Source organism: Leiobunum rupestre, chromosome 3 (assembly GCF_980474605.1).
Source record: "Leiobunum rupestre chromosome 3, qqLeiRupe1.1.hap1, whole genome shotgun sequence".
Classification (NCBI taxonomy): domain Eukaryota; kingdom Metazoa; phylum Arthropoda; class Arachnida; order Opiliones; family Sclerosomatidae; genus Leiobunum; species Leiobunum rupestre.
The window spans coordinates 3,283,805-3,309,842 of record NC_143386.1 but is presented as its reverse complement, the minus strand read 5'-3'; the positions used below and the strand labels follow the sequence as shown (position 1 = coordinate 3,309,842).

The 26,038-nt window shown below is 40.0% G+C and overlaps 4 protein-coding genes across 4 annotated transcripts in view; all 4 read right to left on the bottom strand.

Moving 5' to 3' along the window:
• LOC149949112 (uncharacterized) overlaps nt 1-26,038 on the bottom strand; it is a 300,220-nt gene that overhangs the window by 128,593 nt on the left and 145,589 nt on the right. The gene's annotated exons all lie outside the window — the stretch shown is intronic.
• Nucleotides 1-26,038, bottom strand: part of LOC149949114 (uncharacterized) — a 256,112-nt gene that overhangs the window by 128,593 nt on the left and 101,481 nt on the right. The window lies entirely within an intron of this gene.
• On the bottom strand, nt 8,549-9,391 carry LOC149949119 (baculoviral IAP repeat-containing protein 3-like). Its single transcript, XM_090169357.1, has 2 exons — nt 8,778-9,391; nt 8,549-8,707 (listed from the first exon to the last, which is right to left on the bottom strand). Exons 1-2 carry the CDS (start codon nt 9,090-9,092, stop codon nt 8,549-8,551), a joined length of 474 nt encoding a protein of 157 aa, XP_090025483.1. The 5' UTR covers nt 9,093-9,391.
• LOC149949118 (uncharacterized) lies at nt 16,454-26,001 on the bottom strand. Its single transcript, XM_090169356.1, has 9 exons — nt 25,937-26,001; nt 24,881-25,038; nt 24,566-24,822; nt 24,365-24,494; nt 20,486-20,892; nt 18,504-18,892; nt 18,071-18,442; nt 17,450-18,004; nt 16,454-17,364 (listed from the first exon to the last, which is right to left on the bottom strand). The coding sequence occupies exons 1-9, from the start codon at nt 25,999-26,001 to the stop codon at nt 16,647-16,649; spliced, it is 3,051 nt and encodes a 1,016-aa protein (XP_090025482.1). The 3' UTR covers nt 16,454-16,646.

Below are 26,038 nucleotides of genomic sequence, written 5' to 3'. Positions count from 1 at the left end.
GGAAGACCGAGGATTGGTTTTGTCGGAGCTCGATTGAAAAATTTGTTCCAACAGGACGACTTTGCGCGATACGGGTGAATCGAGGCGTACTTTCGATGTCAACGGACCGTAAATTTTCAACGTCATTTCTTCAAAGTCTTTTCACCAATTCTTGGTTTTCTAATCACAAATTAGGCGTTGACAAGACGTTAATAATCGTCTACATGTTTCGCGAATGGACACACCAAATACGAGGACCTAATATTAGAAACGTCGAGCGAAAAAACGGTAACGTAGATGGAAACTATCTCCGATTGGCTGAGTTTCTGTCGAGAAACGTGCATGACGTGGCTAATTGAGCATTTCGAACAACGAGGCAAAATAGGCGGCCCGGGAAAAGTCGTCGAAATCGACGAAACCTTGATTGCCAAAAGAAAGTTTCATCGCGGTCGAAGGGTCGATGGTCATTGGATTTTAGGCATGATAGAACGCAACGAAGGGGATGTCAGAGGACGCTTGAGGCTTGAAATCCTACCGAACAACAAGCACGACCAAAAGACTTTAATAACCCTGATTGAAAAACACGTTGAAAAGGGAACCATCGTGATTACGGATCTTTGCAAGGGGTATTTAGGTCTTTCCGCGATGGGATATATTCACCAGACCGTAAACCATTCCGAAAACTTAATCGACCCCAACACGGGCGCTAATACGCAAACTATCGAGTCCAATTGGCGAGCCTTGAAAAGAGGACTTAATCGAGGAGGAATTCCGGACGAAAATCTCGATCTGCACATCAGCGAATTCCTTTGGCGACGCGAAAAGCGCCGGCGAAGGAAAAATCTGTATTTGAAATTTATAGACACCATAGCGAAAGTTTACGACCCGAAAGTCGAAATCGTGGTGGAGCCGGAGGAGGATGAGGAGGAGGAGGCGGCAGAGAGTCCTAGAATTGAAATTGAGTCGCCTACTACGACTACTACTACTAGCACTACCGGCGAAAACGTATCCGCCATGTCGATGGACATCGATCACCACTACTACGGCGACGACAATGACGAAGAACACCATAACGTCGACAACGTTGACAACGACGCGGCAACGGCGACGACATCGACTGAATCCAATTTAGACGTTCTCTACAAAAGCCTCAGAAACTACTCCAAAGGAAGAAAAAATAAACTTTACTAACTCTTTGCGTGCGTGTGTGTTTTTTTTTTAATTAAAGTTATCTTTCCTCCTATAGTTCACCTCCTCCTCGTCGTCCCATTTTTTTAAATATATATTTATCTCTCTATCTCTCTCTCTCATTCTTTCCCCAATAAAATAATAACAACGTAGCTGTTTTTTACAGCCGGATCATAAAAAGATACACATGTTTTTTTAAATAATATTATCGACCGGTGAACAAAAATATATTTGAAATAAAAAAAGATATAAAAAATAAATACTGACTCTTTTCTCCTTAATATTTTTTTGTTTCTTAATATTTTTAAAAATTCCATTTAAAAAAATAGAGCCTTTACTTCTTTACCGGGGTGGGAAGAGGGGAAGAGATAATGATCCTTCCGGGGGGAGGGGTTGTTCGCGCGCGCGCGTGCGTGTGTGTCTGTGTGCGGGAGAATCGTGAATTAAACATTGAACCATCGATATAGTTCCGCATTTGTACATTCCGGGGCGCTGACTACACGAAGCCGCTTACAAGAAGAACGCCCTTTTTTTTAGTAATTTCAATAAAAATATTTACCCTCTTGTAAATGTAGATTTTAGTTGGTTTGCTAAAATGGTCAGATTTACATATTAGCACTAAAAACAAGGAGCTAACATGAAATATGGCTTTTCTAATAATAGGCCTTAGTTCAAATTACTTACCGCCACCACCACATGCCTACTAGCTATCACCACTGTCACAGCACACTTTGTAAGGAGTATAGCCTTTCTAAATTTAAGTCAGATTAATATGAAAATATTTTTAAATAAAATCACAATAATTAACTAAATTTGAAATAGTTTCAGCGACTTTCAACTAACTGGTTTTAACTTTTAACATAGAGGAATCACCGCACAGTAAATTCCAACGTGCTAAGTGTTTAAACTTTTATCAGTGTTGCCAATTTTTGAGGATCGAAAATCCCACAGCCCAGGTTCAACATTTCAGCCTAACGGGCCAAACGAACTTTTTGGCCCCAAATAACCCCTAAAAGGTTTCTAGCCACGCCCCCTCTTAAAACACAATGAAAACGCGCCAAATATTTTCTAGTATTTTATATTTTCGTAGGCTAGACCAGGAAAAGTTTAGTTAAATAATTATTCAAAAATATAAAATTCTGAAGGCCATATCAAATACACAAAAAGGTAAACTATATATTTCCCGCAGAAACTGTTAAAACCATAGAAATCGGATAACAAACTAAAACGCTTAATCGAATGGCTGACAAGGTACCGATTAGATTCTTGGCTTAAACGACAGTTACGCCATCTGCGCTGCCTAAAGAGGCGCGCTCGCGAGAAACTTGGTTAAAAGTTTTCTCCACCCCATTGAAATTAATGTAAATTTGGCGATAATTAAACGTTAATTAACCTACCAAATGATATAAGAAATATTCCACTGACAATTTTTCCCGTTTATAGGAACTTAAATGTAATATAAAATCGTCTTGAAATATCGTTTATCGCTTTATAACATTCGAAAAAAAAAATTCCCGCACCATGTAGATAACCGAGCATCTCCTCGTCAGCCTCGTCTGGGTAAAGTTTGTGTTGTCAACGCGCGAATTAGAAAGCAAAATGAGATTTTAGAAAGTAGGTTGTAATTCGGAACGATATTAATACTTTTCACGAATTTTGTCATCAGGGAATTATAAATATGACTTGAAATAAGTTTCAAGGGTTATTTAAAAGCTAGTTTCATAACTTTTCATCCATTGGTTCGTTCAGAATGTATTTTTAAAGTAGACGAAAATTTTAAGGCGCGGAATCTTGCCCAGTCTTAATCTACTGCCTATTTTGAAACGGAAAAACCCGATTACTATCGTTAAATCTTGGTTAAATGATGGCGAACGCTCCTTGTAATAAGAAACAAATAAGGAAATACGTTCTAAGCTTATTTAACGCCCAAAATTCCGCGTATTTAGTTATTTGTTTCGTATTTAAAATATCAAATTATTAAACCAAGATTTAACGATAGTAATCGGGTTTATTATTAATGTTAATAATTTTAATAAATATTATTTTTGAATGTTATGAAGCAGTAAACGGTTTTTCAAGACGATTTTATATTACATTTAAGTTCATATAAACGGGAAATTTGTATGTTGAATATTTCTTATATCATTTGGTAGGTTGATTCGCTCGCGTTCTACATGTCGAACAGTCTCATCGGTGTCGTGTTTTCTTTTCAAAGCATTGACACTGGTCTTTTGGATTTATTCCTTACGGCAGTCAATATGAACTTAAATTGAAGTTACCCATTATTCCGACTTTCCCATCATTTTGTCTCACATAACCTTCACAATAGCTTCATTTTCAAGCGATTTATTTAAAAAATAACAAGAGTTAGCTGGGTGGTAAATTTTAAACGCGATTACATGAAGAGCGGCGGATGCGTTTTAAGTCAACGAAGGCGCAAAATTGTAAGACGCGTTTCAGGTACAACGTTAAAACCGCGAATAAGACCCAACGATTACTCGTATGTAAAATGTTCATAGAACATGTTTTGTGGGAAATAGCCGGACCCTAATGTTTATACTTGGGTTTATAGCCGTACATACAATACTAACGTAGATATTCGCGATAAACCATTGCTGTGCACCGGTTTTCCCCATAACAATTGCTCGTAAAACAACTATTTCTAACAGTAACCGGTGAAAAGATGTTTTTTTTGAGTATGTACTCTTACACGATTTGATTACTTTAATTAAACATAAGTTACTTTAAAGATTAAAAAAACGCGTTAGCGTAGAGCTAAAGTCGGCCATTTAATTTTAGGCGAAATTGAGTGTTAGTTCACCAGTTTCGCACCGATGGCGTAACTTTCGTTGCCAGCCAAACGAAAAGCATGGGCCAAAGGCAGGGTTTTTAAAAGTTCTAATCGGAACCCGCGACAAAATTTCAAAAATTGTTTTAGTTTGTTATCCGATTTCTATGGTTAAAACCTTTTTAAGGTAAAAAATCCCACACTTTGGCAACACTGCTAACGATAAAATTTATCCCATAGAAAATGGAATAATTTATCCACGAGTAGTTTTGCCAGATTATGAGATTTCCATGGCTGTGGCAGCTCGATTTGTTAACTTTTTATCTTGTTCAAAATGTATTCTAATTGATATTTTTAAGTGGTGTTCCTCGAGCCAATTAGAGTTATGTTGCTTAATAGAGTACTAAATTTTAAAATAGACAAGATTGCAGCCCTAACTATTAAGATGATCTCAAAAATTGAACGAAAAAACTTTCGCCCCTAAACACACAAAAAGGGTTCAAATTTATTTTTGACCGAGCTAGAGGTCCTCTAACCGGACGACGCGTTCTTTTATATGCCGAAATTATCCGTCGTCTGCTTAGAGGACCGCTAGCTCGGTCACGAACCTAGCGGGAACATCATTAGTTAGCATCCCCATTCAGTAAAAATCACAGAGATGAAAAAAATTAGAGGGACTAGTAAATACGGTAAGATTGAAAACTAGTTTTTACCCCCTCCCCACCATACTTTACACGTGCATAAATCGGCTCCGTTCAGCGAGAAACCGATCCGTACCACTCGGTTCGTTAGAAAAGCGAACCGGAAACTTACCGGAAGCGTACCGTAACTTTTATTCATTGAACGACTTGTAATTTTACGGTTAAGATTAAAATGGCAAATACAAATACCCTCTGTAGATAATTCTTTAATTAAAATTTGCTTCGTATTATATATAACTGATAAACGTGTTCTGTAAATAGGGTTAAATTCAATTGTTCATTGTTTTAGTACGTCCAACTCGCTGTTGTAAATCTTTAATTCATATTTTTCTGAATAAATTAAACTTGGTTGTTTCGTTTCAATTATTTTAATTCAAATTAAAATTTTACACCGGGCGGTATTGAACCGGGATTACGTTTATAGTAAACAACTCTGAATTGCGGAGATATCTTTAAGGGTCGTCTCCAGAAATAATTACCACTTTGGACCATTCTTCCGAGGAGAGGTATATTTTGGCTTACCAACTTGTTATCTTTGAGGCGACAATTTCAAAATTTTATTGAACGGTAAAGCCCTTAATAATTGACAATAGTTAACAATGATTAAAATATTTAATTTTAGAAAATTATGGTTATTTTAATATTTAAATAAACAATGTACACATTATTAAAAGCAGCTCAACCAAATGAACCATTAACTATAATAAAAATGTTAAGTACCAATAGTTAGTACTATGTGAAAGCTTAAATAAGTAAAAACTAATGGATCGAGAATAATTAACGATTGTATAAGAAAGTTGTATAATTCAGCTTTTACCGTATACGAACAGGAGTGCAAAGGCTTAAGTTTTTAATTGTTGCTTAGAATTGATTTCAACAAGATTATCGTTATTTATTTTTAAAATAATTATTTATGCATAAATAAATTCACCACAACCAAATTTATTTACCAATAATACGTTTATTAACAATTAAAAGATTTAAAACTTTTAAGGCGGCACTGACCAAAACTTTTTTTTTAAACTTGGAACAGGGTTACTCATGTACTTCCCAGCCAATAAGTAAAGCCGTCATGTCAAAAATGTTTCTATAAAGCAAAGCCATTGGTAGGCTTTTATCTACTGTCGAGTAAACCATGTAGTGTATTGCGATTATGAAGTGTGTTTGTTTTTAAGTTGACAGTAATAACAAACCCGTGTAGCTATCGCTAGCCTCGCTAATACTGAAACTTGGGCATAAAAATCGCTTAAAATTTTAAAAAGGAAAAAATAGCTTTGTTTTTTGATAGCTTTAATAGTGCTTTGAAAGTCTACGGAGAAGCATGTTGGCCCCTTATAAAGATTCCACAATCGTGGAATCTTAATAAACGGTAGATTATATTAAACTTGATAGTGATAAACGGTAGTGCTCATTGAACTTGATAAAGAGCTATTGCGTTGAGTTTAGTCGATAAATTGACTATTCAATGCTGATTTATGTGACTGGCGTCGGGCTATCATTAATTTTACCCCATGGAAAGGGTCAAACTCATTTCCTAAATTTTAGTTTGTGACATGTATTTTCTCAAAAATGTTTACACACATAAAGCGACAATTAATAGAAATGAAACTTGAGCTCCTACTTTAATAACGATTGATGCATTTTCTACGATATTCGAAGATTTGTGTATTATATTCACATGTTGTGTCCCCCGAAACCGCCATTACCACCGGTGCTCGCACGATTCCTTGCGAGACGTTTCCGGTACAAAGACACAATATAAGTCAATCGATTGGAAATATCATGCACTCGCTGCCATTGTTAAAATTTGTGAGATCTGGACCCGGAAGTGGGGCATTGGCCCATTAAAGTGATTGTGAGCGATTTCCATGTTTAAATTAAGACCGACTTATTTAAAAATTATACTTTTAGTTAGTACGGATCATTTCTGAATTACGTTTGCGGTTGAATTAAGAAATATAAAAAACGGGCCAATTCTCGTGACCCCACAACCCACGTTTGCAACATTGTCTAAATCGTTCACGTTTCGCTACCTTATTTCCAAAACCTGGTAACTCGAAAAATTATTCTTCATAAAATTATTCCCGGGTTTTGTTAAGTTAAGCTAGAAGATGATTAGAAATTGGATAATATTTAAAAAAAGTTAATACATCGGGGGACTGTTGTGTACTATTATGTCCGTGACATCTTTTTCCTATCTTGGGCGAAATTATAAAGATCTATTGGTTTTATAAATATCAAAGGGCAGTAAAAACCGAAAACTTTAAAATGTAGCATTCCCAGGTACGAGGTTAGGCATAGTAGTAACCACGTGTACAGAATACGTGTGACACACGTAGAACACTACCGGGTAAGAAACGTGTTACAGCACACCATGATGACGTTTTGGTCACGTGTTTAAATACCTTTCGTTTACGTGTTCATACACCTTTCTACTGCGTGTACAAACACCTTCTTAAAGCAAACTTAAACGTGTTTATTCACCAACCATATCCGTGTTAAGAATGGTCCACTACACGTGTTCATTCACCAACCATATTAGTGTAGAGATCCCTCTAATCCACGTATTCAAACACCAAACATTCACTTACCACTAACCATGTACTTACCTTACATTGCACAATTTATGAATTCACATCAAATCCTGGCAATTAGATTACATAACATATAAAACCAGATACTAAATGCATGTATTGAATTTGTTTCACATTTCCCTTATAAAAACTACCGAGAATTATAATTTTTTTTAATTCGCATTAAAATCTCATTGTGCAACAAATTGTCAGCGTAAATGTGTCAAAACAAATTAAAACTATTCCACATCGACATTGTCTTTTTCCGTAGCTTTCTTTTGCTTGGTGTTTTCCCCTTGTGCCTTCCACTTTTTGGCAAGCCTAGTAGTTGCCTGCTTCAACCATACTTTGATAATGTCTTCAATTTCAAATTCTTGGGCTTTTTTAAAGCAATGATTTACTCTTACAGCACCTTCAAATAATTTGATACATTTTATGCATTGAAAATCCACTTCGAAATAAAAGTGTAAACACTAACTAATAACTAAATCTTTTGTCTTTAAACATTTAAATGACATCAGAGATAAGTGAGTGCGTATGCCGATAAGGGGCACCTGCGGGCGGGTGAAACGGGCCCCTATAGGGGCCCCCTTTTGCGGCAATATTCGGCGGGGTCAAAAGGTTAGCTGATTTATGAGGTCAATAGGTTATCTGCCCCTATGGACACGATGCAAACAGCCGTTAAATAGGTGTGAAACGGACCCCCTATAGGGGCCCCATTTTGCGTACATTTTCGGCAGGTCAATAGGTTAGGTCAATAGGTTAGATGATTTACGATAGGTTATCTGCCCCTATTCCGCAGGTGGTGTGGACTGACACGATGTTATGCAAACAGCCGGCCAGTCATAGTTAATAGCTGGAGGCACCCCATTTTAGGTCAAAAGGTTAGCTGATTTACGATGTTATAACCCATAAAACCCAAGGTGTTACCCCATTTTAGGTCAATAGGTTATCTATGGCGGTGACACGATGTTAGGGGCCCCATTTTGCGTACATTTTCGGCAGGTCAATAGGTTAGGTCAATAGGTTAGATGATTTACGATAGGTTATCTGCCCCTATTCCGCAGGTGGTGTGGACTGACACGATGTTATGCAAACAGCCGGCCAGTCATAGTTAATAGCTGGAGGCACCCCATTTTAGGTCAATAGGTTATCTATGGCGGTGACACGATGTTATGCAAACAGCCTACCCGTCATAGTGAATGTCGAGTTGGTTGGTTTTCGCCGACAAACACTTTCGGCCCCCTAAGCGTACCGTAAAATAGCGGGCGGTCATCGGTAAAAGTGTTTTGGGAAAAAAAGAGAAGAGTGTATACAAATTATAAGGTTTTATTAAGATATTTTTCGAGTACAGGCTGTATAATACGATTTACATTGAAAATACGTCTTTGGAAATGTATTTTATTTATATCATGGTAATTACGTCGATCTTCGTAGGGTATATACCAAAGTTCACTCAAAGGGTTGAAACGAACCATCTGAAATTAGCGTTTTTACGAGCATTTTCATTAAATGTTCTACCTCGAGGCGTTTGATGGTAAGAGTTACGTTGTCGCCGGGTCCCTCGGGGGTGGTTGTAGGTCCGCCGGAGATGTATTTTTCGGATGGCGGGATATCTTGGCCCTCCAAAGCGGCGGGTGACGGACAGTTGGGATAAAATTTGTCGTGTTCCGTTTGGGGTACGTCGCCGGTTTCCCAACTGCCTAACTGTCCGTGGCAGAGGTAGCATTCGACTATGCCGTCCGAGTCTACGGCGAAAAGTCCGGCGTGGGCCAAGTCTTCCTTGTTCACGTGTACGTTGTCCCATTGCTTGAACGTTTCTAGCCGACCGGTTACGGTGGTGAGATCCTCGTGACTAGCCATCCCGATTCTCTTTGAGCTACGGAATAATATTTCTGGGTCTAAACCCCAAAATGACGTAATCTATAAAAATGACGTAATCTATAAAAATGACTCACTAAAGATGACGTAATCTACACCATGAAACGTAAAGATTACGTAGATGCGTTGTGGTTTTCATAAGCCAGCCGCTATGGGAAAGAGGAAGATGTCTCCGCTTAGGCTACCAAAGAAATGCGGGATATGCTCGGAAATATACCGGTCCGTGAGAGGTTTCAAACAACATTTAATGACACATTTATCGTGTAATACAATGAAAGAAGATTCGGATCTGGCGTGTGATTGTGATGAGAGTGAATCGCTCCATTACACGGAGGCCGAGGAAATGTCAGATGATAAAATTATCGATTATCTTAACGAACTTATTGGGACATGTAAAAAGCGCGGTGCCACAATGGAATCAACCGAACCAACTACATCTAACCTGCCAGCCGAATTAAAAATGCCGACTGAAAAGGAAATGGCTGCTCTGATTTATTTTCAAGAATATTGTAAAACTAATCAAATTCATAATATTAAAACCGCTGTAAAGAAAATGTGAATAAACGTTTTTATATTGAATACATTGTTATTTTTAAAGGTGACCGTATAAAGTAAATTTTACATTGATAAATTGACACTTAATATTTTTAAAATACGTTTATAATATTTTTCTACCGTGGGCGAATGAATGGACACAATGAACTATTAATTACGTAATCTAAAAAAAATGACGCGAGCAATGAGAAATAACGAGTCGGATTTATAAGATAATAAAAAATATTTATTTTATAAGATGATATATTACAAAAATTATTTTTCTTTTACGAGTCAAAAAAATATTATAGTGTGATACAAAAAAAAATTAAAATGGACATCGTAATTGACTGTCTATTTCAGCGCGGTTCTGGGTAATCCATTCGGCGAAAAGTAGACTTCGTTCCAAAGAACACGGTTGTCGGGTGTTTAGAGTTTGATGTCGGAATAGACATTTTACTGGCGGGGGCGTATCAAAAGTCGCAGCTCGGGGACAGTCAAAAGTTTCCAAATCGTATATGGCGGTCTCAGTATAATCGGCTAAAAATTTACACTTTACGTCTCCTTTTGTAAAAATCATATCCGCACTCGATACCGCTGATATAAGGCAGGCGGGTAGTTTATAATAGGGGAGATACCCCGCGGTCCAGCAAATACCGTGAAGGTTCCTAGACACCCAGCCGTTTTGTCTTTTAATGGCGTTCGGAAGTTGTTGTACTGGATAGGGTTGTTCGAAAGTCCAAGCTTGAACGGCGGGAGGGGTCGATACTGTTGATATAGCTAGTTCCTTCACGACAATGTCGGGGGGCTCTCCGCCGGAGCGCGAGGCGGATTTTCCTAGTAGAAAGTCAAATTCGACAACGGCCATTCTCGCCATGCCACCGACACGATACTGAGGGTTTAGTTAGGAATAAAAACGGGGTATAGTCGCGCGACGGGAATTTATACTCCGTTTATGATGACGTAACAGGTTGTTAAATTTTCTAGTGGCCATTATATCATTGTTGACGTCTCTTCGTGAAAAACCCTTAAAGAAGCTTTGGTGACTTCTACGTTTTGATCGGTGACGTATATAAATCACGCAATAATGTCCGCAAATGACGCTCGTTGTCGATTGAAGTCGCCGCTTGGTGGGCGTGATTTTTCTCGAATTTTGTTTAAAAAAAAGTTTAATGGCTGGCAAAATGGGCCGTAGCGCCAAAGAGTCAAAATACCAAGCCCGTTTTAATTTATCAAGGTAAATCGCGACCCAATGGCTGCCGGGTTCATCGTGGGGGTCCAGATTTACAACCAGTGACGCTGGAAAACTATTAATCTTATCGGGTAGACAATCCGAAGCGAATACGCCCATAAAATTGCGCGTACGTCTCAAAATGTTTAAAATCTCGGATCCGCGCATAATTACACGTTTTCAATAGAAACGTTACGATCTTTGTCTACGCTAAAGCTGGCTTGAAATTCGGCGAAAACTACGCAGCTTAACGTTTGCGGGACTGGTTTAGCGAACGAAAGCTCCAAACGCATCTGTCCCTGTCTGGAGGGGTTCCAATAATGACTCTCACCCGCGCTATGGTCGTTTGAAATGTCGAAGACGTAAAAAGCGTAGCCCCCGGCATAATCTCCCCGGGAAATATCGATCCCGGTGTTTCTATAATGAATTCCGCTACCCGTGAATAAAGTATGATAGGCTTGAATATATTGTCCCGCGTCGTAGTTTGGCGTAATAGGTTTCGAATCCACACCGTCAGAATCCACGTAAAGAGCTAAACTCGATAAATCTTGATGTTCGAAAGCGTACGGGTTTTTTGCCAGGGTTCCATTGTAGGCTTCGTGATCCACCAGCGCGACAATCAAGCGAACCGGGAGGGTACCCAAATATACGTTGGGAATAACTGTGTTTCGGATATTCGAGTTGATGGTGAATATTTTTGTTTCGGTGCGTGTAAAAGCGTACTTTGCTGCTGCTCGTGACAAGGCGTTTTCGTGAGCGATAAGTATTTTGGGTGCAATTTGTATTCGACGTACCAACAAGCTCGCGTCCGTAATGATAATTTTATAGTCAACCCCGGGCTTCGGCGTACCCATTAACGCAAAACTCGCTTTACTTCGCGATAGTTTAATACGTAAATCTACGCCATTAATTAAATATTTTTCGACATTGAGCGCGTCAAGAAACAGCGGACCAATTAAATCTATTTCTTTCGACTGATCCGTGAATCCTTTCCGCTGTTTAAAACCCTCGTTGGCAGTGACCGAATTCATTTCGCCGGGGGTATCCTTGTACCACAGCGCGCCTGTTAAATGGGACGCTTTGGCACCCTTGTCAAAATTTAACAAAGTTTCAATGTACGCCCGATAAGCGTACGAACAAGCTGACGGAGACAGTAAGGTTCCGTTAAGGTAAACTTCCGCGTGATTAAATAGCGTGTGCAAAAAATTGTTACACCCCCCTACAACATCCGACGGTAATAAACTTTTGCCCGCGTCATCGGCGACGATTTTAGCTTTAACAAGTAGGTACGTAAGCGGTAAATCAATATACTCGTGCCCGCTTCCAGGAATATTAAACTCGATGGTATCGCCTCGCAACGACGAGATGGGTTTGAAGGTTGTCCATTTTCCTCCCTCAATTGACGTTTGGATAGGCGCGGATTGAAAAATATCAAGTTCACTTTTTAACGCTTCGCAATGACCCATAATTTTAGGAGAAAATATCAACGACCTTTCTAGCTCGTTTCCTGCCTACTAATGATTTTTTTCCACCGCGTTTTGGTCTTTTCTTAATTGTTTTAGTTTTGCGTTTACGTTTCCCAGTCCCGTATTGTTGTTTGAGATCATCGTACCTTTCTGTGAGGCGCCGTTTGGTAGCTTCACGTATGGATGACCCCGTCGAGACATCAGCCAAAACTTGTTTTCCCGTGGAGAGGGCTTGGCCCCCCAAAAATTTCGCCCCCCGTAAAAGAAACGGTTTCGCTAGCTTGTACAAGCCGGAGAAGAAACTCCCAAACCCGCTTCCGAATTGCCCGTGCCCCCGCTGATACGGCGATCCCACGTATACGTCGGGAATAGCGCCACCCGCCTGAGTGGCATAATATTGAGCGTACGGGCACGCTACGCAGCGTCTTTTTTCAAGAACGTGTCTTAAGGGCATCTTGGACGCAAATGAAGTTTTACTGTTAGATTGCCAAACTCAAAAGGAGCTGGTTTCCCATAAACATCGCGTAGATCTATTTGGATAGTATCAAAGTATTTCTTCTCAATGGGCACGTAATGCGGCGAAATGTACGTTTTCTCGATATGAGTACCAAATCGGGCTGATTCGTCAACCGCTATTATTCTTAACAATTTGACGAGCGACGAGCCCACCACTTGATCAGCGACGATATCGGAATAAACGAAGATTTGGGGCGGAATGTGGAAATTTAAGCGAGCCGGGTTCTCGCTTCTGCCCGCGATAGTTTTAGTTCTTTCAAATCCTAGCGTGTTGCTCAGTCCGTCACTCATAAATACGCCATAGGGGGTAATATTTTTTCCAACCAGCGCCACGTGTCCGTTCAGCGGATCGTGGGTAAGACACACATTAGCGGCGGTGCATAGCGCAGTGTCGTTTACTACTTTAAGTAAATGGTCTATACTCAAGTAATGCCCCGGAGGGATTTCTCGCATCGTCCCGACCATTTTAGGGTCAGACTGTCCCCCATGCTGGGCGGGATTAACGCGGAAATAGACGTAATTGTCATAGGGCAACACGTTGTAAAACGAAAAGGGATACAATATTTCCACCAACGCAACTTCCCACCCCCCCTTTAATTCGATAGGTTCGGGTAATTTTATCGTGAAACAGGCTACCGTATTATTCGGAAATATCTCGAGATTTGAATTACTGGGTATCGTTAGGTAAAAGGCTTCGGACATCTTTAGCAGAAACCCAAGAATTGAATGTAGCCGGATACCCTAACCAAGAAACGAAATATTCGACTTTACCCTTTGAGCGTCGCTTCTTTAATACTTTGTCAATTGTATATTCTTCCGGTTTTATAACTCGTTGAATTTCTTTGAAATAAAAATATCCCGTGATGGGTTCGTCAGCCAAATCAACGAGCTTAAATTGAAGAGGTCTTTTAGTATTCTTGAAAATAACTTTAAATATTTCGGCGCTCCAATTTTGATCGCTGTATCCTTTTAAAAACGGTCTGGCAGTTCGGGTAATCCTTACGTAATCGCCGACTTTGATACGGCATTTTCGGGGCTTGAGGGCGGCTGGCTGGGACTGCCCTGGTTTGTAAATATTTCTATAAACTTGAAGAATATTTTTGTCGTTTACATCGAAGGGAGCCATTTTAATTGCAGTATGATAACTGGCGTTATACGAATGAATTAAATTGGGCAGCTCGTCGAGATAGCGTCGCGTGTTTTTATGAGTAAAAAAACGATACATGCGCTGTTTCAGGGTCCTATTAAAACGCTCTACCATCGCGGCTTTAACATCGCTATTTTCGGAATGGTAATGTCTAATGCCCTCCTCTTTTAGGAGTTTTAAAACAGTCGAATTAACGTACTCCAACCCACGGTCGAACTGTATAGCGCGGGGCTTGCCCCGCTCTTTAAAAATTATTTTCAGGGCGCGGGCAACCTCAGCGCCGGTCTTACGTTTTAGGGGGACGGCAAATGCCACTCTCGAAAAGCAATCTATACAAGTAAGAATAAATGTGTATCCGGAATTGTCGCTCGCTAAAGAGCGCATATCTGCCAAATCAGTCTGATAGAGGTCTAGTCTGTTTCCTACACGAATCTTTCGTCTTTGGAATTTTCGAATAACTGGTCTATGTAACGTATAGGCGTCGTGAGTTTGCAAAAACGTTTCAACATTCTCCCGAGATATTCCGAGCTCTTTGACAGAATCGTATAATTTTTCAACACCCCCGTAGCTAGCTGGATTACGAGAATCGAAATATATTTTTTCAAGTCTAGTCGTTACGTTTATCGGTAACTCTCCCATTTCAAAATTTTGGCACTCGGCGTTTTTTTTTTACGTAAACGGTTCTTAATAGTAGGCGACCAAAGTTTCGGTGACTGTCGAGGTGTCGCGAAAGAATTAGGCCCGACCGCTGACGGCAAAGTTTTCTTTCGTTTGGAGGAGGCGAGCGAAAGATGGGGGCCCGGGGGGGCGGAAGCTGTTAGGAACGAAGTAGACGGTAATGGGGTGGTGGTGGGGAAGGCTTGAGGGGTGATTTTCCGTAGTTTACCCACCAGGTTATTAAATTTTGACCAACTCTGGGGTCTCGGCGCGTGGGGACTTATTAGATAATATACTAAATCAACAATATCAGAATCCGTTTGTATTTCACCGTCTAATAAAATCTGCCCCTGGCTGTCCCACCGCAGTCGACCGCTGTCCGAAATCAAATGATTAAATATCTCTCGGGCGCTCGCTCTGTATCCTAGCGGGAACAGATTGACTAATGTATCGAAACTGGGCGTATCGTTATTTTCAATCGGTTTATTTCGAGCGTGCTTTTTTAATAGCATCTCTTCGTATATCTTCCACTTGGTCCTGTCATCGAGCGCTTCGCTTTTTAAAATATCCGCCATTTCCGTGTCAATATCCGGTTTGAGTTGTTGATGGGGTGGCGTAATCGGCGCTAAAGTCATTTTTTTCGAGTACCTTAACATTTTTTATGTTCAACCTGTTAGGGCTCCCACGAGCGACGACACAATAGGCAGAAGAAACGAGAAAAATCCGGCACCTTTTTGATTTAATAATATTCGTTTTTTAGTTTGCCAGCCCAATTTTTTCTGCGCAATTTTGCGTAACGTTTTACGGTGTATTTTTAATCGTAGTTTTTGCCGCGTGGTTAGACGTATATTCCCGATAAGAGTATTATACACGCAATCAGATATTGCTTCGATCAACTCTTTATTGGCGTTAATTAAAATATTACGTCTCTTAACGCCCTTTAATTTGCCGATCGATTCGAGCAGATGTTTTTGCGACCTGACTCGTCGAGACATTGTACATCGAATGAATTCGACTCGCTGGGGGGGTGTGTGGTAACTAACCACCCTCGGAAAAGTATTATTTCGGAATGTATACCGAGACTTGCTCGCCTGGGAAAATATTAGTTCTGATCCGATGTGAGTCGGGGCAATCTTTCTGAAGGTCGATCAATACGTAAGAGTTTGGTTCCTTAGTCGCGTCAGAAATCGCTTCGATAACAAAGTTGGAATTATCAGGGGCCATTTGGCGCGCCAAGCAATTAATCTGTGTTTTGTCCCGTACATTTTTCGTTAAAAGTATGTAGTGCGCATTGAGGGAAATTTCGCGACACCCGCGACCCTGATGAAATAAATTTTGACTTATGTAGATAAAGCTAACATTACGATGATGCGAGACTTTGGTGAACAATTGGGCAACTTCTCCTTTTTGACCCGCCCCCATTAAATCGTCTAAAACCGCCAGTATCCGTTTCGAGCCGTCAAATAAGTCAGGATCGGGTAAACCCTTATGAAATATAACGTTATATTTTTTAAGTTTATCGTATCCTGGCTGATCCTCGCCGTAAAACCAGTGGATTTCTTCAATTTGAGGTTCAAACATTTGTTTTAAATGTTTAATCAGTTTTTCTACGAAATATGTCTTACCACTTTGGCTAGGCCCGCAAAGTATGATGTTACAACTGTGATAAAAAGGGTACATTATCACCGCGTAGCTGAAACCAGAATGAAATAAAATGGACATTTTGTTTTTATATATAATATTTTTTATTTTTGACAATAACAAAACACGTTTTCCCGGGACACACCCCCTTGCCACGTGGAAAGCGGCCGGCGCGCTAGAGACACACCCCCCTCGTGACCCCGACGCGCGCGGATAGCGGATCGAGAGAGAGAACGCGCGCGCCTCTCTCTCTCTATCTCTCTCTCTCTACCACGGAGACGGCGACTCGCGGAGACCGGCGCCTCTCGACCCGCGGTTCGCCCGCATAAGAGCGAAGGTTTTTTTTAAGCGCGTATTTTATATCCGAATGGAACTGTTCGGTAATTCGATAAAACCCGAACTTTATCCATTACGGGCCGATACGCTTTTTCCAAGTCGACGCTAACGAGCGTATGATCCGGAAGTCGACGGATTTGTTTGGGCAGAGGCACGGCAAACGCCGCCGGTATTTCAGTTTCTTCGTCAGTCACTCCTAGCATAGTTTTTAAATTTTCGCCGTTAATGATATGCTGATTACCGACATTAATTCGAAATCCTTTCACTTTCGTAACGTTAAATTTTTCGCCCGTATCCGGATTTTTCACCCAAAACGAGTAATTTTTTGGCCCGCCATACGCGGCTTCGTAAATAAACGAATTCTTTCCATAACCGGATAACTCGCTGACCATATCGCCCAAATAATGGCCCGTAGTTATAAGGGGTTGTTTCGAGACGTACTGGAGGGCGTCAGTGTCCAAATATAACGCGTTCTCTCCGACTATTTCAAGATATTTTAATAAAACTAATCTCGCTTGACAGGTTGTATAAGCGGCAATCACGCAATTTGTATGTTTTAGAGGGATTTCCGCTTCCTTGATGGGGGCTGATTTCACTAGAAGAGTCGTATCGTTGACTGTCAAAACCGATTTTACGTTGATTTCCGGATTTGATAGCAGTTCAAAGAACACTTTGGGTTCGCGAACGATTTCAGTTTTGGTCACAATGGATCGCTGACCGAGTTTTCTGGAAAAAAAAAGTTTTAATATCTATCACGCTACCCAATATGATTTATAACCCCAATGGGGGGGGTAATAAAATCCATACAGACCCCCACATGGAATTCAGCATTAATTTCGAGATGGCTCGAAGACCTTCGTTTTTGGAGACTTTGGTTGGGTCCAATTTGACCCCTTCATGACGTTCGAAAGCCGCAATGTATTCAGCCTGGGCTTCGGGGGTCTGACAATCTGACGGCCATCCGCTCGCCTCCACCTTGGTTTTTAGGAAACAGTCAACGTAATCTCGAAAAATCCCTCCACTGTCCGTTGCAGGATCGTATTGCGTCACCGTGTATGACCAGGCCTCAATTTTTTTTGTAATTTTGTATCCGCGATTTACCGCCCATCTTAATTCGTCGATTACCCAAACGCCTTTAAGCATTCTTTCGTCGTCAGAATGCTCGCAGTCACCCTGATACCGTAAATCGGCACACGTCCGGCATAGGGTAAATGTTAACTTTTTGTTAACGGTCCGATACGGAAGAATAGGATGGAATAAATTGGTTGGCGGGAGCACGTTACATAACAATAATCCCTCAAAATCGTCAATGGCTGGAATATCGCTACCGAGCAGAATTGTCGGATGACCAACGGCGACTTTGCCACTATAAAAAGGAAAACACACTTAAATATTTGTTTTCGTTATATATATATATTTTTCGATATAATACCGTTTGTTTATAAAAGGGTACAGGCTGCAAATGTCCACGTAGAATATTTTATCGTCGGTCCCTTCAACGTTACAGTACGTTCGTAAGGCTGATACTCTGCCCCCGAAAAAAGCGGCTCGCGGGTCTAAACGTTCAGTTAAAGTTTCCGAAAAATTAGAATTTTTTAAAAATTCATTTATGGCTGGATTTTGTTGTTTTTCCAAAATCCAATCGCACCCCCATTGTTGAATGACGGTATAACCCATTTCTTTAAGTTTATTGGTTGTCCGCATCGTGTTGGAAAATCGTGTATTAAGGGTATCGCTCGCGTTAGCGTATAATGGCTGGTTCCTATTTACAGAGTCCCCGAAGCAAGTCCTACAGCCGTGATACCTTTAATGAAAAAAAACCTGTTTATATTTTGTCTCTTTGAACTTTTTAAAATAATACTTACCAACAGCCCTGATATTGTAGAGCGTTTTTCTCACCGATTAGACCATCAATTTTAATTTTTCCAGCACGCGGTTCTCGACCATTCAGCGTTGACACGATGGTAACATTCCGGACATGCGCTTCCCAAGCCAGCCATTCTAAAGCCTCGGTGGATTGAGGCTCGGATAACCGATACAAATTAGCCGGTATTATGCCAATCGTTTCTGGCTCCAAAAATTTTTTCCTTAGTACGTAACTACACACTGACGCGATAGTCACACCCACGCTAAACGGATTAACTTCGCACAAGTCTTGAAATAGTTTCATAAACTTTAAACAACCCTTAGCTAATATGTGGGTATCTCTAGAACAATAGAGTTTTAACGTTTCGAGGTAATTAAACCCCGAACTCTTTTCGGTTTCGAGAGCGTACCATTTGTTAAAACTTTCGCGGTCTTTCGCCGTGAAATATTGGGCCCCGTAAGCTTCCAAGGGGGGCAGCGAGTTCTCCGAGACGTAGTTTGTTTGTTCGGGTTTGTAAATGTCAAAATTATTATCAACTACGTTGAATAGAAAATGAGGGAAAAAATCTTTCGTATATTCGCGGCCGAGCTCGAACGTATCCGCGAATTTCGACAGAGGAATGGGTATATAATTATACGAATCCGATAGAGTTAAATTGTGTAGTTTCAGTTGCAAGATGCGAGTTCCATTTATTATCGGATCGGGCTCAAACGAGTCGGCACTCTCCATTATAACTTGTAATAGGAGTTGCGTATCATAATTACTGGCATTATGTCCCAGCGCGGTCACTCTTCTTATCCGAGCCAGTGTTCTTAAATATTCGAAAAAGTTTCGCGCGGAATCTGAACCCAGAAATTGTCTTTGGCGAACGCCGCAAAATCTGCATGCTACGTCGGGGGTATCAACACACGCGACACAATAAGTTTCCGACACACATAAAATGGGTTGATGAATATAACAGTTTTTCTTATCGGGGTGCCGTTTGGTTTGGACCGTTTCAAAATCGTAAAATATCCACATTTGCGTGGGCTGACCGTTGGAATCGAAACGTGGTGGGGGGTGTCGCGGGTCTTTTATTACTTGGATGTAACATTGATGTCCCGAGGGGGAAAACTTACGACAAACGGTACAATACTGTTCGGTACAAGAATGCAGCTGGCCGTCGCGTTTAGTCAAATCGATTAGAATCGAACATTCCGTGCAATGAAATAAATTTTGACATAATGATAATTTATCGCCGGTTAATTTTATTTTATGATGAGCGTAGCAATCGACGCCCGTAAAATTACGTAAACAGTCGGGACATTTTATTATATCTCCGGTACATTTTATGGCCCTGCAACACGCGAAACAATAGTCTGAACACGCGTGGGTGCTATCTTGTCTGTACCCCTCTAGACACTTTGAACAAAACTTTTCTTTCCCGAATAAGGGTGCCAGATTTTTAACTAGATTGAAATGCGCCCCCTCGTTTAAAAGTACAATACGTTTTTTGTCCATACCTGCCCGTACTCTAGAATCGTACACCAAGGTCGGCCAGCTGTTTTTAATTTGATAGATTAAAATATCGTATTCTTTCAGATACGTTCTAAATTTTCTAATCGATTCGGGCGACGCGCATTCTTTATTAGGTCGGACACCCGATTTGGAGCATAGGAGGAGCGCCTCGGCTCGCTGAGCCACATTGTTTTCTTTGGAATGCGACAAAGTTTCATAGACCGTTTTTAGTCTTTTGTTTTCGGGCTCGTTCTGATATTTACACAGTGCCACACCGACGCAAAGAGCTCTAGCGAGACAGATTGAGTCGCTGTTCGCAATACGGACAATTGATCGTCTATTTCTAGAAAACAGGGCAAAGGTCTCTAGTCGTTTCCGTTTTGTACGGCCACCGCCTTGGGGGAGACGGACAATGGAAAAAGTTAAATTAACGGGTGCCAGGAAAAACGCTTCTTCCTCATCTGAATATATAGATTCGGATACCTCGTCGAGAAGGGCCTCGATATCAATTTGGTCACGTCTCCTAAATGAAATGGTTATATCGGGATGCGCCGCACCCAGCGCCGAACTACGGATTACTAGTTGTACCATGTCATCGGGGTTTACATCGCGTAATACCCGTTCAGTGACCCTGGCAAGCCCTTCCGCTATATTATTAGATATTTCAGCTTCCAATTCAATTCCCGTCATATTGAAGTTCGGGAACTGTTTTTCATTCTGACCCAAAATTACGCAATTAGGGTCCTCAAATTCAATATACCCCACAATTGGGAAATCTCCCTCCGCCTCCCCGTAACCGCTTTGGTTAAGTAGTTCGTTGAAATAGTCGTCCACCATTTCGGCGGATTCACGGGGTTCAGCATCATCCACCGGGACAATTTCAGGGGCGTCTATAAAAAATAAATATATATATTTTAATTTCTTAGATATTTTTCGGTACGAGAAAAAAACTTACTCTTCAGGTAGTCCAACACAGGTTCGTCATATTCGGCACCCAACATAGCATCCCACTCGAGTTCGAGTAATTCTTTTTCCCGCTTATTATATCTAGCTTCAATAATTTCGCCTAACCGAGGCGGTAATGCTTGATTAAATAATCGGAGTTCGGCTACCGTTTGGCACGCTTCTGGAACGTGGGGGATAGCTTGAACAGTTTCAAAAATTTCAATAACCGTCAAAATTAATTTAAAACTCAGACGGCTAAAGATTGCGGGTAACTTATTTGGTGCAAACCCCGGGTCTAAATTTAAAAATAAACATATTCCGTAATAAAATTGCAGTAGTTGCGGTACGGACCAGGGTCTATTTACCTCCAAATCGTCTAGAAACCAACATAAGCTTTCGCTATCCATTTTTTCTAGGTGCTAAGAAAACGACTTCCAACTAGAGAATTCCGCTGATTAGTGAAGTTTCTTTGACCGATAGGGCTCTATTTATACGTATCTTTTGAGGCTGTATAAAAATAATATCACGTCGTTAAGTCGAAACTCTATTATATAAAACTCGATTGTTTTCTAAAAGATGGGCCCCAATGTTTTTTAAGCCTATTAAATTTAAGGATGGATCAATGGCTACTTTAATGATAGACCCATAAATTTGGTGGCGGTTCATCCTTTTATCGCTGACACATGTTGTTTTTCAAAAGAGCCGCAGAAAACTCTTTTGACTATTTTGACAAAGCTGGATGAATATACGAAAAAAACTTTTTGACGGTGCCCTTCTTGTTCTCCGAGCGGCCCCAATTTTTTTACGAGCCGCTATTTTATTAGACACCAAACCCTTAGGGTGGAATCCTTTGGGGGCCACGCCGCTCGAGTCTTAATAGAACAATGTGGGCCCCTACGGTCTTTTTCTTTGAAGGGAAAATTGTTTAGGGGCTCTTTTTTTGTGTCAACCCTAACCTTTTTTACGATGCAAATTAAGTTTGACTCCTGAATTTAACATGACGCGTCAAATCGGGTATTGTTAAAATAGTGTGCACCGAAATGTTTATAAAAAGCGATTGTTTTCACAGCTGTTTTTAAGCGTCGAAGGATGGTCATGGTTATATGCTCAAAAACTTTTAAAAAAAGACGTTTCAAACTGTTAGATATTTTTTGGGGACAAACGTTTTGTCGAAAAATGGTTATAAATGAATGTTGTTGCGCGTAGAATTTTATGTAGCCCCATAAACTATGTGGAATAGATCCTCTTAATTATTGTATATATTTTTTTCATTTCTCGTTTGTATTTTTCATTTGTAAATAATTCCTTTCTATATATTAGTTATTTGTCAATATTTCTTTTTGTATATTTTAGTCATTTGTTTATTTTAGTCATTTGTTTATTTTAATACTTTGTATGCCATTTGCGTTTTTATAAAATATATAAAGTTTAAATCCCTTTTTTGGTTTATTGATAAATTTAGTTTAACGATAACTTCCGGTATGGAAGGTTCTATCCCCGCCTCTCCCGTTAGTCGGCTTATCGCGAACAATCCTAAAAACGCATTACTAATCGCGTTGATTTTACTTTTAATGGGACTTGTGGAATTTCTATCTCTTTGGTTTACCAATATGGGCGTCGCTATACACATAACACCGCAAAATTTGACTAATCGCGTGAGTCATTGAGTCAACCCATTACATCATCCTGATTACGTCATCAAATTATTATCGCTATATAAGGGATTCATCCCCGTCATCCATCGGCAGTACACTACAAACCGTTTCTCGAGCATCATGTCTAAACGAAGCTGTGTAGATAACGTTCCTGGGCCCACTAAAATGTCTAAATTTGATCCGACTCAGCGGAAAGTTAACCCTCGGTATTCACTTTCATCCGAGCTTTTCGTTACTACGGGTTTTACGTCTGAGCTCGATATATCTGTAGCTCTATGCAATAAAATCACACACCAGGCCTTTGAAATGTCTTCGCGCGCCTGGGATGATTTATACGGCCACTGGGAACAAATAAATGATCCCCAACGGTTGCCCTTTCGATCACCGTTCCCGCTATCTGATGCGCTAGTGACCGCCGCCATGTCTGACCAAAAAGAATTAACCTTGCAAAGTACGATATCCGAAGCGTCGGTCGTAATCAAAGCGCCGGAAACTCGAGAATTGGACCGACTCAAATATTTCATTAATTCGCACATTCAACTCCTTAAAGTGAACCAAAAACTCTTTGAATTAATGGGTTACGTTATAACCGATAATTATCGTAAAATTTACGAAATATTGTATAAAGAACCATGTGCACCCAACAATTTATTTCTATCGGATGAACATGAAAGGTATGATACCGTTGTCCGCTACGCGTCCAATTACGTAACAGCATTTAAAATTATTGACGATTTTAAAGAAACAGTGGCCAACCAAAATATGTTTTGTGTATTTAACTTTTACAATTTGTTTAATATGGTATCTACCAACCATAAATATATTAAAAATAAATTGTTTTATCTTTAAACGTTTTCATCCGCTTAATGTACTGTAACTTTGAATGTATAAATAAAACCTTATAATTTGTATACACTCTGCTCTTTTTTTCCAAAACACTTTTACCGATGACCGCCCGCTATTTTACGCTACCCTTAGGGGGCCCGAAAGTGTTTGTCGGCGAAAACCAACCAACTCGACATTCACTATGACGGGTAGGCTGTTTGCATAACATCGTGTCACCGCCATAGATAACCTATTGACCTAAAATGGGTTAACACCTTGGGTTTTATGGGTTATAACATCGTAAATCATCTAACCTTTTGACCTAAAATGGGGTGCCTCCAGCTATTAACTATGACTGGCCGGCTGTTTGCATAACATCGTGTCAGTCCACACCACCTGCGGAATAGGGGCAGATAACCTATCGTAAATCATCTAACCTATTGACCTAACCTATTGACCTGCCGAAAATGTACGCAAAATGGGGCCCCTATAGGGGGGTCCGTTTCACACCTATTTAACGGCTGTTTGCATCGTGTCCATAGGGGCAGATAACCTATTGACCTAACATCGTAAATCAGCTAACCTTTTGACCTAAAATGGGGTGCCTCCAGCTATTAACTATGACGGGCCGGCTGTTTGCATAACATCGTGTCAGTCCACACCACCTGCGGAATAGGGGCAGATAACCTATCGTAAATCATCTAACCTATTGACCTAACCTTTTGACCCCGCCGAAAATGTACGCAAAATGGGGCCCCTATAGGGGGTCCGTTTCACACCTATTTATTGTTTGCATCGTGTCCATAGGGGCAGATAACCTATTGACCTCGTAAATCAGCTAACCTTTTGACCCCGCCGAATATTGCCGCAAAAGGGGGCCCCTATAGGGGCCCGTTTCACCCGCCCGCAGGTGCCCCTTATCGGTATACACACCCACTTATCTCTGACATCTTTCCATGCCCTGCCCAGTTATAATTTTGAACCATTTTGTCCGTTAACAGTGTCGATAAAATCCTTCGAGTAGTATCACCAAGGCCTTTTCCGCCTAAGCCGCCAAGAAATGAGATCTATAAATAAATTAGATTTATTTAAATTAAATGTATACAAATCTTTATTATAAAATAGTTTGAATACGTACCAATATTATGTGGTTGTTCTTTTCCGTGAGGAACTCTTCTAGGTAATCCAAAGAAGACTGATTATCTACTGGCAAATTCAAATGTTCAACATCAAATTTTGAATTTTTAGGGTCGTGTTCAATGATTAGCTCATTAAGCATCCTTGCATTTGCCATGGTTTGAGTTTTAACAACTTCAACTTCTCTCAATATATTTTCTTGTACGGATTTTATGTTTAACATTTCAGGAAATAATCTCTCTAAGATATTTTGGTCATCTAAAAAAATTGTTGGCCTTTAAAAGGCACTAGAATAAGTATCTTTCTTTAAACATACTATCAGCTGTTGAATTATTTTCATTGAAGTTAGATTGGCGTCTGTTACTATTTTGGTTGTTCTGCATCGAGAGTTTTTCTATTTGATGTGTTTTTGAAGAGGTTGGTTTCGATGGCCTGCCATTTGGGGTTAGACTTCCAGCAAGATTTCTCGTAGAGCTAGATGTTGAATTAGAACTTTATCCGATTGATTTATAATGCAACAACGTTCTTGTAGATCTAAATCAAAAATAACATATTATCAAAGTTTAGATGAAGGTAGGCCACCACAGTCAAATATTGACAAATAACAAAATGGTAAAAAAAGACCATATAGAATTAAAAGAACAAATCGCTGTTCTTAAGTAAATATGCCTTCTTGGCGGTACTAGATTAACAACAGAACTAAGCCTAACAATAGAAAAAATGGTTTATTTTTTTTTAATTTTTAAGCTTAGTTTTGTTGTAAATCTCGTACCGCCAAGATAGTCCGTGAGCCAGGTGAACTTTCCTTTACCACCTCGGCGGGCCAACTGACACCTGTATTTTCGGATAAAGGGTCTTAAAATATCATTAAATCCGCATGGTGGCATAGTCTAACGCCCAGCTATCCAAAATGGCGGCCAATTCAAAATGGCGGGTCAGTCTGATATTTAACACTCAATATCTCGGCTTCTATTTATCCGATCATCATGGGGTTTTTACCATTGGATGGCATTTTATACTATCTAAAATTAATGTTTAAAATCCATTTTAGCTATATAGCGCCATCTGCTGGTAAATCGAGAAAATATATTGTTTTAAAGTTTGATTTGGGCTAAATTGGTTGTTTTCTTCAAACGCAACTTTTATAAAAAATAATTGTGTGTAAATTAGCATTAATGAGCTCAATACCGATTTGAGTTCTCTAGAGTAATTACAGGCTGCGCTGCAAGGAAAATAAATAAGGGGGGCGTTTTCAAATTTAAATAAAAAGCGTGTTTTAAATTTCAAATTTATTTTTCTCTGAATAAATACTTAAAAACATTTAACTTAAATGTTTTATACACTTTCATATAGAGAAGCTTCCGGCACATACTAATCCCCTTCACTATCTGAGGAATCGTTTTCGTCAATATTATAGTTTTCGTTTTCTATAGACATATTAGAGCACGATGATAGCTTGCACGCGGCTGTGCAT

Bases quoted from the DNA above. Each gene is read 5' to 3' on its own strand.
- LOC149949119 (XM_090169357.1), bottom strand. From the start codon at position 9,092: ATGGCTAGTCACGAGGATCTCACCACCGTAACCGGTCGGCTAGAAACG. The intron at 8,708-8,777 runs GTAACTCTTACC...CGCTAATTTCAG, and splicing joins CCGAGGGACCCGGCGACAAC to ATGGTTCGTTTCAACCCTTT.
- LOC149949118 (XM_090169356.1), bottom strand. From the start codon at position 26,001: ATGTCTATAGAAAACGAAAACTATAATATTGACGAAAACGATTCCTCA. The intron at 24,823-24,880 runs GTATGTTTAAAG...CAATTTTTTTAG, and splicing joins AAATAATTCAACAGCTGATA to ATGACCAAAATATCTTAGAG. The intron at 18,005-18,070 runs GTATTATATCGA...TCCTTTTTATAG, and splicing joins TACCCTTTTATAAACAAACG to TGGCAAAGTCGCCGTTGGTC.